Consider the following 14,169-nt stretch of genomic DNA (forward strand, 5'->3'; position numbering starts at 1 on the left):
AAATTCCGCCCAGTGCGCACAGGATTTTTTTTCTCCATAGGATTTGCTGGTGATTCACTGCAGAGATGTTATGAACATTTTCTGCAGCGAAACATGCAGCAAATCCGCGGAAAATCCACGGCAAAATCCGGTAAGTGCGCACAGGGCCTAAAAGTATGTTTGTACTTCTATATTTTTATCAGTCTTTCTCCATGATCCTTAGAATTGGGATGACCCATGCTGAGTCCAGGAGACTGGTGGCCTGATATCTGCTCACTTGGCTCCATATTCCATTGAAAACTCCTATCCAATGACTATCTGAAATTTCATACTTTTAGGCCTGGGAGATCTTATAAACAATGGTTGCTTTTTTATTGGGGTAAAATGATTTGGTTATTACAAAATATAAAGGTTATAAATCAAGATTTTTTTCAGATTTCCTTTATTTGTATAGCTATGTCTAAAGCATACCTGTCATTCCAGGTTCCAGGGGACTTTTCTCAATAAATCATCATGTGTGTACATCAGGATTAAGAGTAATTTTGGTTATTTTATGAATTGCATCCTATATTTTAGCAGTGTTCTCCTCTGGACACTACAGTAGCTTTCTCTACTTCACTCTATCTTTATTTCCTTATCACTCCCTTCTCCCTAAACATTATTAGGAGCAACTGGAAGTGGTTCCCTCCAGGAACACATATCTGGAGGCAGATTTAGGCTATGTGTGCACGTTGCGTTTTTTCCCGCGTTAACACTGCGTTTTGAACTCCAGCGTTTCAGTGCTAAATTGCATGCGTTCTGCTTCTCCAGCAAAGTCTATGAGAAGGCCGAAAATTCAATGCGCACACTGTATTTTTAAGCATTTTGGATGGCAAAAATGGCTGCGGAAAAAAAAGCAGCCTGTCACTTCTTTTGTGCGTTGTAGCTGCGTTCTCCACCCATTGAAATCAATAATGTGGGTCAAAACGCAACCAAAATGCACCTGGACTGCATTTTTGTTGCGTTCCGCATGCTTTTTTGACAAGCAAAACGTAGGTTTTTTCAGTCTCTCTCTTTGTCGATGTCGGTGAATCTCCCTCTGTCTGTGGATGTCGGTCGGTCTCTTTCTCTGTCAGTTGGTCGCTCTGTCTGTCTCTCTGTCCGTCGGTCTCTCTCGCTGTCCCTCTCTCTGTCCATCGGTCGGTCTCTCTCATACTCACCGTTCCTCGATCACAAGTGCGGCACTGCGCGGCTGTCACAAAGCTCTGGCGGCTTTTCCTCTTTTGAAAATGCCGGCCGCTCATTATTCCATCTCGTATTCCCTGCTTTCCCCGCCCACCAGCGCCTATGATTGGTTGCAGTCAGACATTCCCCCACGCTGAGTGAAAGCTGTCTCACTGCAACCAATCACAGCCGCCGGTGGGCGGGTCTATATCGTGCAGTAAATTAAATAAATAATTAAAAAAAAAAAGTGCGGTCCCTCCCCCCCCCAATTTTGATACCAGCAGGGGTAAAGCCACACGGCTGAATGCTGGTATTTTCGGGGTGGGGAGCTCCACGTTATGGGGAACCCCCCAGCCTAACAATATCAGCCAGCAGCCGCACGGAATTGCTGCATCCATTAGATGCGACAGTCCCGGGACTCTACCCAGCTCATCCCGAATTGCCCTGGTGCAGTGGCAATCAGGGTAATAAGGAGTTAATGGCAGCCCATTGCTGCCACTAAGTCCTAGGTTAATCATGGCAGGCGTCTCCCCGAGATACCTTCCATGATTAACCTGTAAGTTAAAGACAATAAACACATACACCCAAAAAAATCCTTTCTTTATCGTTCCTTTGGGAGACCCAGACCATGGGTGTTTAGCTTCTGCCTCCGGAGGACACACAAAGTACTACACTTAAAAGTGTAGCTCCTCCCTCTGAGCTTATACACCCCCTGGTAGCCATTCCTAGCCAGTTTATTGCTTTGTGTCAGGAGGCATACATCCACACATGCATTCTCATCTGATTTGTTTGACTTTTGGAAAGAGTTTGAAGAAAAGCGGGTCCATGTCTGGACTCCCGGCATGTCCCTTCTCACCCCACTGTGTCGGCGGTGTTGTTAAGGTTGATTTACAAGGCTGCAGCCTTACATGCCGCGCTCCTTCACCATCCCTTCTGGGCTCTGGCTTGAAGTGGGAGCCAGCACGGTCTCCATGCCTGGCAGGAGTCCGGTCTCCATCCACAGCCCCTTGAGGATTCTGTTGGACCGGAGCACTCATCCCCAGGGACATGGCCCTGCGTCTCAGCAGCTAAGTACCTGAGACGTTTGTTGGGGGTCCCGGTTCTTTATTGTAAGGGGAGAGTATGCTGTATGTGATTGTTTTAACTTTTCCGGCGGGTTCTCTAGCTTTTGCCTGAGAACCGCGCCGATGGTGCCTGCTTGTCGGCCTCGCCGCTTAAATTTAGGCCCCGGCTTCGCCGGAGGCCTAGTTTCATTTTCCTGCCCTCGCATGTCACTCATGCAGAGGGACAGGTTCGGCTCCTCCCGGCGGCCGTTCTACACAGGGAAGGGACACTCCCCACTGCTGGGACATCCCTCCTTCCCTGCAGGTCTCTATAGCCCTCCAGTTCCCGCTCTTTTATAGGAACGCCCCCTAGTCATTTCTCAGGCAGAGTTCACTCTGCTCTGGGACATCCTGCATTCTGCATCTCTGCTGAGGTGCTGCGACTGGGCGACCGGGCTTCGGGATCTGGAGGGCACACAACACCGCGCTCAGCGGTCTGGTAAGCCACAGCCGGTCTCCGGTTGTGGACCTCTGTATATTCTCCCTGGGGTTCATTCTCTGCAAAGCCCCCACTCCAGCAGCATGTCTCGCACAAGGAGCAAGGCTCCAAAGCTTTATTTTGCATGCACTGCATGTAAGCTCCTGCTGCCTGAGCCGAGCATTTATCCACACTGTGATGGTTGCTCTAACTTGGCGGTGCCACAGCCTGGAGTCTCACCCCCAGTGGTCTCTCAGGCTGCTGCTGCACCTGTGACTGAACCCCCGGCCTGGGTAGAGTCCTTTTCTAGGTCCATATCCCAGTCATTTGCTGAGTCCATGGGACTTTTGTCCAGGACTTTGATGAATATGCATCAGCCTCCCTCACAGGGTGCCTCCAATACTCTTGACAGAGGACTCCTATCCTCTGACCTCCGTCCATCGGAGCTCACGGAGGATTCATCATCTGATCCCAGACCCCGTCCTTCTAAGAGAAGGCGCAGGGTTTCCTCCCCCTCCCCATCCCACGGCTCTGTCTCAAGAGCTGACTCTCAAGATGAGGAGGATGCCCTCACTGGGGGCTCAGAGGCTATGTATCCCATCGATTTCTCTGAGGGTGACTCAGATCTTAGTGATTTGATTGCTTCTATTAATTCTGTGCTGGATCTCAATCTGCCAGTGTCAGAGGAGCAACTCTCTTTGGCAGAAAAACATCAGTTTACCTCGCCTAAGAGAGTGAAGAGTGTGTTCTTTAACCACTCCAGTTTTCAGACCGCTGTGACCAAACCCAGGGCCTGCCCTGACAAACGCTTTCCAAAGCGTGGTTCTGATGACCGGTTTCCATTTCCACCTGAGGTGGTCAAGGAGTGGTCTCACTCCCCAAAGGTAGACGGTGTCTAGGCTATCAGCCCGGACCATTGTGTCGGTGGCTGACGGCACCTCACTTAAGGATTCCACTGACCGTCAGATTGACCTTCTGGCCAAATCTGTGTATGAAGCTGCGGGGGCCACGTTTTCCCCGACTTTTGCAGCAGTGTGGGCTCTCAAAGCCATCTCTGCTTCTCTAGAGGAGATGCATCCCCTCACCAAGGAATCTATGCCTGAGATGGTTACCTTAACTGCTCAGGCTTCAGCTTTTTCATCTTATGCCATGTCTGCCATGCTAGAGGCTGCTCACCGCACTGCGGTGGCTTCAGCTAATTCTCTTGTTATCCGCAGGATTTTGTGGCTTCGAGAGTGGAAGGCAGATGCTTCTTCCAAGAAGTTTCTTGCTGGGCTCCCTTTTGCTGGTTCACGGCTGTTTGGTGAACAGCTGGATGAAATCATTAAAGAAGCTACTGGTGGGAAGAGTACTTCCATGCCACAAACCAAGACCAGGAAACCCGCCCAGGGTAGGAATCAATCAAGGTTTCGTTACTTTCGTTCCTCCAACTGGTCATCCTCTAAGCCTTCCGCCTCGTCCGCTAACTCAGCCAAGGATCAGAAATCCAACTGGCGCCCAAAAGCGCGTCCGCAGAAGACCGCACGAGGTTCTGCCACTAAGGCAGCTTCCTCATGACTATCAGCCCGCTCCAGCCACGTCCTTAGTCGGTGGCAGGCTCTCCCACTTTGGCGACGCTTGGTTAAAGCAAGTCTCCGATCAGTGGGTGAAAGACATCATATCTCACGGCTACAGGATAGAATTCTCTTCCAGCCCTCCAAACAGATTTTTTCTCTCAACTCCCCCCTGCTCCAAGGCCGCCGCCTTCTTGCAGGCCGTGGCGTTCTTGCAGGCAAACGGAGTGATTGTCCCAATTCCCGCTCAGGAACGGTTCAGAGGTTTTTTACTCAAATCTCTTCCTAGTTCCAAAAAAGGACGGTACCTTCCGGCCCATCCTGGATCTCAAGCTTCTCAACAAGCATGTCCGGGTGCGGCATTTTCGCATGGAGTCTCTGCGATCAGTCATTGCCTCTATGACCCAAGTCCATGTGCTGGATTCCGTCGGTGTCTGTCATTTTTATAATGGAAGCCTATGGTGGCGGAATCCGGCGGAATCCGTCATTTGACAGATTCCTGTGACGGATCCGTCTTTACACAACTGCGCATGCTCAGTTGAGTAAATTGCTGAAAAAAAAAAAGCTACAACAGATTCCGTTGTTTTGCAGGATCCGTCGCATCAATTGTGCCACTATATGCAACACATCCGTTACATCCGTCACACAACGCAATGCGACGGATGCCGCACAACGCAAGTGTGAAACTAGCCCAAGCCTGCTACACCAAGGAGGGCACGCTATCCGTAACCTCTTCCAACTTCAGCACGTGGAGCAAATAGATACAGAAGGATATAAAGACTGACAAGGTTCTTATATATAAGAATATATATATGTATATGTATGAATATATATATATATATATATATATATATATGTTATAAACTGTATCTCCTTAAATTCTCAATTTAGGAAAAAAAAGTAAGAGTAGTTACTCTTTAAGGTTTATCTCCTAAAAAGCAGGGGGGGTAATAGCATCTGACCAGAAAAGATGTATCCAATGTTGAGAACTATATTTTTATATCTTTAGTGTTGCTTTTTCTTTCTCATTAAAGGTAAGCAGTCCTGAATCGGATCGCAGAGACAAGAAAGGACCCAATTATAAAAAGAGAAAACGTTCTCCTTCGCCTCCTCCAAGTGCAGAAGCAAAAAAGAAGAATGTGAAGAAAGGGTTAGTTCATAAACCAGTTGCATGTGCTTTGTCACAAAACGTCTTTAAACAGGATCTGTTACCAGTTCAGACGTGACCAGTTTTTGCTTTATTTTTATCCCCACGGTTTTCCTGAGTGTTTTTATTTTTTAAATACTCTATACGGTTCTAGAGATTTGGGACATTTTATTTAGCGCTAGCATTTATAGTGTTTACCATGGGGCATGACATACAGGATTCTCTGGGGCTGGTCTTTAGGCTACTCTATTATAACCCTGTGAGCCACGCTCCCTTAGTAAACACCATAAAGATAGCACTAAATAAAATGTCTGATATCACTGGAACTGTATGGCGAATGTATAAAAAAAACCAAAACACTCAAATGAGCAGAAGGAATAAATAAGAGTAAAAGCCGCTTTACATGCTGTGACATCGCTAGCGATCGCACCCGCCCCCATCGTTTGTGTGTCACAGGCAAATCGCTGCCCGTGGCGAACAATATCGCTAGGACGCGTCACACGTACTTACCTTCCTAGCGACGTCGCTGTGGGTGGCGAACAACCTCTTTTTTTAAGGGGGCGGTTCGTGCGGCGTCACAGCGACGTCAATCAGCTGGCCACCAATAGAAGAGGGGCGGAGAGCAGCCGCATTCACGTCACTCCCACCTCGTTGCCTGAGGACGCAGGAACGCTGTTGTCCGTCGTACCCGGGGTGTCACACGTAGTGATGTGTGCTGCCTCAGGAACGACAAACAACCTTCGTCCCAAACGAGCAACGATATTTTGAAAATGAACGGTGTGTCAACGATCAACAATTTGGTGAGTATTTCTGATCGTTAGCGGTCGCTCGTAGGTGTCACACGCAACGACGTCGCTAACTAGGCCGGATGTGCGTCACGAATTCCGTGACCCCAACGATATCTCGTTAGCGATGTCGTTGCGTGTAAAGCGCCCTTTAAAACTAGCTACTTTTTACTGTTGACAAGTCCTCATTAATGCACACCTTTTTTATTTTTCCAGAGTATGTGAGGGTTTTTTTTTTTTGCTTTTTTATAAGAAAACATGTATGATTGTCAACCCCAGCTACTCTTTTCTGGCTTTTATTTTAATTTTTTTTTTGTCTGTCTTATTGAGATTTTTTTTTTTTAAATTATTTATTTTTTCATGTTTTGGTTTGGTTGTTTTTTTATTTTTATACCACAAACTGCATGATTAATACATTCAGTTAAAGGGAACTAAACATCAGGATTTTTATGTATCAGGTGCAGCCAGTGTATCAGGCACATTGTGTACATACCATCAGGGTGCAGCTCGGGTGTTTAGGCAGTGAAATCCAACTTTATAAAGTTTGAAAAATCAAGCAATTTTTGATTGACGTGTGCACCTCTCCCCTAATGTCCGGGCAGGTTATGCACGTGTATCCCCGCCCCCCGATACTCGATACACAGATTCATATACAATTCTTTTACTTAAACCACAGAGGGATTCTTTGCTGACCAAGTTGTATCATCTGATCTCGCTTCACAATCATGCATACAAGATATTGGTTGCAGGGTATACTGCCTGCTCTCCTTTATGGGGCTCAAATGGGTTATACCCAGGATAGAAGTGGTGTTAAAAAAAAAAAAAACAAACATTAAGAACAGCTCCTGCAACAACTGTTTTAGAACAAGATCCAGCACACAGAAAAGACATTTAACAAGATGTCATGGACATAAGTGTCCAATGAAGTGTTAGATCCGTTTAAACCAGGGGTGGGCAATTAATTTTCCCATGGGGCCGCATGAGAAATTGGGGTTGATTTAGAGGGCCGGACTAATATAATTACCTCAATTCTACCCAATATACTACATCACTACACCCCCTCCATATACTACACCTGTAATATACTACACCACTACACCCTCATATACTACACCTGTATTATACTACACTCCCTCCATATACCTGTAATATACTACACCCCCATATACACCTGTATTATACTACACCACTATATAATACACCTCCAATATACTACATCATTACACCCCATATACTACACCTGTAATATAGTACACCTCCATATAGCACACCTGTAATATACTACATCACTACACCACTATATAGCACACCTGTAATATACTACAGCTCCATATAGTACACCTGTAATATACTACATCACTACACCCCTATATACACCTGTAATATACTACATCACTACACCCCATATACTACACCTGTAATATACTACACCTCCATATAGCACACCTGTAATATACTACATCACTACACCACTATATAGCACACCTGTAATATACTACACCTCCATATAGCACACCTGTAATATACTACATCACTACACCACTATATAGCACACCTGTAATATACTACACCTCCATATAGTACACCTGTAATATACTACACCTCCATATAGTACACCTGTAATATACTACATCACTACACCCCTATATACACCTGTAATATACTACATCACTACACCCCATATACTACACCTGTAATATACTACACCTCCATATAGCACACCTGTAATATACTACATCACTACACCACTATATAGCACACCTGTAATATACTACACCTCCATATAGCACACCTGTAATATACTACATCACTACACCACTATATAGCACACCTGTAATATACTACACCTCCATATAGTACACCTGTAATATACTACACCTCCATATAGCACCTGTAATATAGCACACCTGTAATATACTACACCTCTATATAGTACACCTGTAATATACTACATCACTACACCCCATATACTACTCCTGTAATATAGTACACCCCCATATAGCACACCTGTAATCTACTACAACTCCATATAGTACACCTGTAATATACTACACCTCCATATAGCACACCTGTAATATACTACACCTCCATATAGTACACCTGTAATATACTACACCTCCATATAGCACACCTGTAATATACTACACCTCCATATAGCACACCTGTAATATACTACACCTCCATATAGCACACCTGTAATATACTACACCTCCATATAGCACACCTGTAATATACTACACCTCCATATAGCACACCTGTAATATACTACACCTCCATATAGCACACCTGTAATATACTACACCTCCATATAGCACATCTGTAATATACTACACCTCCATATAGCACACCTGTAATATACTACATCACTATACCCCCATATACTACACCACTAGCCTGCACCCCCATATCACACACACTACACCCCATACAGCCTGCACCCCCATATCACACACACTACACCCCCATATGTCACACACCATGCCCACATATCTCACCCTGCCTGTACACCAACTTACCCCTCTCAAACACTCTGCACCCCTTCACATCCTTCTGTCAGTCTGCAGCCCTCATATGCCCCTCACCCTGCAGCCCCCCTCCCCCTCATGTCCTCTCTTTTCTTATTACCAGTCATCATGTGTCCACATCTTCAGCATTCAGCATGTCTTGCTTTCTGCCCGGCATCCTGTGTCTCCTCCCACACAGTCACATGGGCGTGACATCATCGCAGGTCCTGGAAGATGAATTATTCCGTCTGCTGTGCTGCTCCTTCTCCTGCCCGGCGGGAACTTTTGAAATGACACACGCAGCGCAGTACTGACAACGTCAGAGCGCGCGTGTGTCACTGACAATTAGTGCCGGCAGGGAACAGAGGAAAGACTCCTGCGTTCCGCTGCCTGCACTGACTGTGCGGACCTGCACAGGATCTCTCCCTGCTCGGCACGCTGCAGCCCGGCTCCTCTGCACCAGCTGAATACGGGCGGGCCGGTCACAGAGAGCAGGCGGGCCGGATGTGGCCCGCGGGCCGCCCCTTGCCCAGGTCTGGTTTAAACAGTACATGCAATATACAGATTTAGGCGTGACAACAAGTGTGATGTCAATGGACATAACTCATCCTAAATTGATTTGCTTAGTGCAGTGGTGCATGACCTGCGGACCACACAGCCCCTCATGCTCCTAATTGCGGCCCGTGCTCACCAGAAACCCGCGCAATCAGCTGTGTCACTGCCTGAGGAACGCTGGGGGCTGGCAGCTCCTATGCTGCTTACTAACCAATCCGTGCTTTCCTTCACTGCAGAGATGATCGCTCATTGGTTATTACAGTCTCCAGTGGCAGAGACTTTGTGATAGGAGCCTGCTTTAACCAATCAGCGATGTCCCACGTAGTAACAAGGGGCTGTGATTGGTTACTTGCAGACCCCTCTCACCCTGCAGGAAAGGACTTTTAAGCTGCTGCTGTAGAGGACAACGAATGTTCGTCTACTAGTCATGAACTGGTTATGTAAGAGGATTCAACAGAAATATTCCTGGGGAATACTAGAAATGTTGTGATGAACTTTAATCCCATTGGGCGGAGCTCTGTCTCTAGCTGCTCCCTCTGTCTCTAGCTGCTCCCTTTTATTCTCTAGCTGCTCCCTTTAGTCTCTAGCTGCTCCCTCTGTCTCTAGCTACTCCCTCTGTCTCTAGCTGCTCCCTCTGTCTCTAGCTGCTCCCTCTGTCTCTAGCTGCTCCCTCTGTCTCTAGCTGCTCCCTCTGTCTCTAGCTGCTCCCTTTTGTCTCTAGCTGCTCCCTTTTGTCTCTAGCTGCTCCCTTTTGTCTCTAGCTGCTCCCTTTTGTCTCTAGCTGCTCCCTTTTGTCTCTAGCTGCTCCCTTTTGTCTCTAGCTGCTCCCTTTTGTCTCTAGCTGCTCCCTTTTGTCTCTAGCTGCTCCCTTTTGTCTCTAGCTGCTCCCTTTTGTCTCTAGCTGCTCCCTTTTGTCTCTAGCTGCTCCCTCTGTCTCTAGCTGCTCCCTCTGTCTCTAGCTGCTCCCTCTGTCTCTAGCTGCTCCCTCTGTCTCTAGCTGCTCCCTCTGTCTCTAGCTGCTCCCTCTGTCTCTAGCTGCTCCCTCTGTCTCTAGCTGCTCCCTCTTTCCATCATTATAGGATCTCCTCAGTAACCACTGCCTTTTCCTATCTGTCTGATCAATTCTGGCAGAGAAAGAAGCAGATTTGTCTGATAAGATATATTACAAAGTTGCTTATTTTCATGTATACTATCGATTTACGACATAAAAATTAAAATGACGGTTACACTTGAAGTGATGTCGGCCTGTATCGCTCTTTAAAATTTAGTAATTATTGTTATATGTTAATTTTCTATTGGATAATCATTTCCTTGGCTCAACTTAATATATTTTTGATATTCGCAATGCCTGCCTGTTTTTCCACAGTTGGGATAAGCTTATAATGCCTCTGATATCTGTGCATTTCCCAGTCATTTTTGTTAGGGGACACAGGAACCATTTGTGTAGGCAGCTGCCACTAAGTGCCTGACGCTATGAAAGAAAAGTCCGTCTATAGGTTGGCAGTTTTGTAACTACCATAAACGTGATTGGAGTGAGACTCGCATGTTTTACCACCTCTCCATTCACGATGGCTTGTAATTAGGCCCTCTGAATAGATACAAGTCCCTGAAGTAGGACCCATGTCCAACAGACCTTTATGGGATATGTTGCGTTAGGAATAACCCTTTAACAGCTTTTGTTCTTGATTCATATTTCATTGTACTTTATAGACCTACTACACCTTATAACAAGTCAAAAAGGGGTCATCGAGAGGAAGAACAAGAGGATCTGACAAAAGATATGGATGAGCCTTCCCCAGTGCCTAATGTAGAAGAAGTTACACTCCCAAAAACGGGTATATTTGTTATATGTATATATAAATTTGTCCACTTTCTACATGTATAAGGCCTCATTCGTCAGAAGTCCGTTTTTCACACACATGTTCTATTCGTATTTATCACATCTAGATCTCATGTGATGTGCACACTATGTGTAATATCTCATGTTGGCCTGCACTGATCATTGCTGGTCAGAGGGAGAACTGTGCAGTTATTTAGCATACTGTCCAATCCTGTTAGAGAAGCTGGCTCTGTTGGACTCCCCTGACTGCGACTATTAAACACACTAAAAAGTGCATTGTATAGTTCACAAATAATTTATTACTGTATTGCAATATATAATATTACCCACATTACAAACATCTGTTTCTTCATTTTCTAGTTAATACCAAGAAAGATTCTGAATCTGCCCCCGTGAAGGGTGGCACAGTGACCGACCTTGGTGAGTTTTATTCGGACTTAGAAACTACTGAAATGAGAAAAGCAAACATTTTTTAGCATCTTATATTAATCAGCCTGAGCATTTCATTCATTATCTTACTCTCACTAAAAAGATATATATGCCCCAGTCTGTTACCTTAGAGCAACATTGTCAGTAAAACGATCACCTTATGTATATATATAATTTTTTTCTTAACAGATGAACAGGAAGATGAGAGTATGGATGCTATCACTAAGGTCCGTGTTACACAAGTTGTATTTTGTCATTACTGTTCTACTTTTAATGTTGCCTTTTTAGCTCAATTCTCTGGTGGATAGGAAACTAGCTTAAAAATGTTTGAACACGCAAACTATATGATATATACAGCTGCTGAAATAAGTAGTTAACATGTCACCAATTTTCTAAGTAAATATATTTGTAAAGGTGATATTGACGTGCTCTAATATGGAAGAACAAACAAGGCAGACTTAAACTCGAGGCGCTACAGAGACAGAAGGATGAGGGGGGGCTAGAACTACCAAATCCGGGAATATATTATCTGGCAGCTCAGAGTCAACATTTCAGGGGATGGGCAGATTTAGGGGTGGTAGACCCAGCATCCAGACAGTTAGGGCATGTATTGCATCGGAAACCATTAGTGTTCGGACTTGAGGACGGATCATTTGGTAGAATAGAAAAACGAGCCCCACACTTAGCCTGATGAATAGAATCTGGAGGAAGATCAAGCGAATAAGAGGGATTACAGCAATAACTGAATTCTCTCCTTTGTGGGACAATGAAAACTGCTCTGAGATATACAAGATAGGCAAAATTAAGGAATGGGCACGTAAAGGTATATGGTATATGGGGCAAATTCTTCGCCAGGGACATTAGAAATCGTTTACACAAATACAGGATGAGTTTGGGATATCCCCACTTGGGTGGTACCAGTACAAACGGTTGGCGCATGCAGTGGTGGCTCAGGGGGTTAAGCAATCATTGCTGGTACAGGCAGACATAGTACTGAAATATGTGTATAGTAGTGGACCCACAAGAGGAATCATATCTACTATATATAGGGACCTACTGCATACATGTTTGCTTGATCACCCTGTAAACACTGGGACTAAATGGGAGGCAGAGATAGACGGGATCACTGATGAGGTATACTTTGGAATACATACCGAAATTATCAATGAGTGAACCAGCAAAATTATCCCACCTCTACGTGGTGCATAGGGCATATAGATCCCCGCTAATTATGTGTAAAATGGGATTGAGGAGTAACTCCGACTATCCTAGATGTAATGGAGAAGGTGCCGGCATTTTCCACATGATGTGGATGTGCCCCAGGTTGGCACCCTTTTGGATAACTGTTCTTAATAGAATAGAAGGAGCTTATAGATGTAAACTTCCCAGACAACCCCTGGTATGTCTTTTAGGTTACGTGGAGGAAATTAGAGTAGACAACAATTTTAAAATAGTGATAGCCAGACTGCTGTATGCGGCAAGGAAAGTAATTGCCAAACACTGGATGCAGGGGGACCCACCGACTAGAGGGGAATTTGTCACATATGTTAATCATATTGTTCGAATGGAGAGAAGCATATATGGGAAAAGGAAACAACTTGCACTTTCTGATAGATTGTGGAATCCGTGGTTGCAATATGGATAAATATTAGAGTTGGGAGATGTTGGACTAGGGGCAGAGATAGTTCTATACATTCCAATATATGCTATTGAAGGGTTAAAATGTAAGATCTTTGATAATGATATGGGTAATATGTACGCTGAGGGGGGAGGGGGAGGGGATGTTGGGGAGGGAAAGTTTATAGTTCTGCTCGTTATTGTTGAATGTTTTGTATACCTGGTGTAAAATAAAAATGTATCGGATTAAAAAAAAAAAAAGGTGATATTGACATGAATTTCTCACCAGATACCGATAACTACACATCCAGTCCACACAGGCAAAGAAATCAAACTACAGATGTCCAGATATTTAGTGATGTGTAATAATGAGAAATGATACAGGAAAGAAGTATTGAACATGCTTACCGAAATTTATTTAATAGTTTGTACAAAAGCCTTTATTGGTGACAGCTTTAAGATGCCTCTGATATGGAGAAACTAGTCGCATGCATTGCTAAGGTGTGATTTGGCCCCATTCTTCCACACAATTCTTCTCATCCTGAAGGTTCATTGGGCTACTTCTATGAAATCTGTTCCTTACAATAAATGTTCTATTGGATTTAGGTCTGGTGATTGGCTGGACCATTCTAGCAGCCAGTTCAGAGTTTCCTTGCTTGTGTATTTAGATAGGATCATGGTCTTGCTGAAATGTCCACCCAGTGCCTTGTGTTGAAAAACAGCCCCAGGCCATGATGCTCCTACCCTCCAAACTTCCCTTATTGGTATGGTATTTTTGGAGTGATTTGCAGTGCTTTTGGCCTCCAAACATGGTGTGTATTATGGCATTTAAAACGTTACATTTTTTTCTCACCTGATCACACTGTATTTTCCCAGTATTTCACAAGCTTGTCTCAGTGTTGTTGATGAAACCTCAAACGCTCTTGAACATGCTTTATATTCAGCAGTGGAGTCTTGTGTGGTAATAGTGCATACAGGCCATGGAGGTTGAGAGCATTACTTTGAAACAATTGTACCTGCAGATTTCAGGTCTTTA

General features: G+C 44.9%; 1 protein-coding gene across 6 annotated transcripts in view; it reads left to right on the forward strand.

The window, feature by feature from the left end:
• Positions 1–14,169, forward strand: part of SMARCC2 (SWI/SNF related BAF chromatin remodeling complex subunit C2) — a 254,922-nt gene that overhangs the window by 99,348 nt on the left and 141,405 nt on the right. For all 6 annotated transcript variants that reach the window (XM_075336975.1, XM_075336976.1, XM_075336974.1 and 3 more), the window contains 4 exons: positions 5,291–5,406; positions 10,958–11,082; positions 11,448–11,507; positions 11,706–11,743. In XM_075336975.1, coding sequence (XP_075193090.1) covers positions 5,291–5,406; positions 10,958–11,082; positions 11,448–11,507; positions 11,706–11,743 — 339 coding nt within the window. The remainder of the gene's footprint in view (positions 1–5,290; positions 5,407–10,957; positions 11,083–11,447; positions 11,508–11,705; positions 11,744–14,169) is intronic.

The sequence above is a fragment of the Anomaloglossus baeobatrachus genome, chromosome 2 (assembly GCF_048569485.1).
Source record: "Anomaloglossus baeobatrachus isolate aAnoBae1 chromosome 2, aAnoBae1.hap1, whole genome shotgun sequence".
NCBI classification, from domain to species: domain Eukaryota; kingdom Metazoa; phylum Chordata; class Amphibia; order Anura; family Aromobatidae; genus Anomaloglossus; species Anomaloglossus baeobatrachus.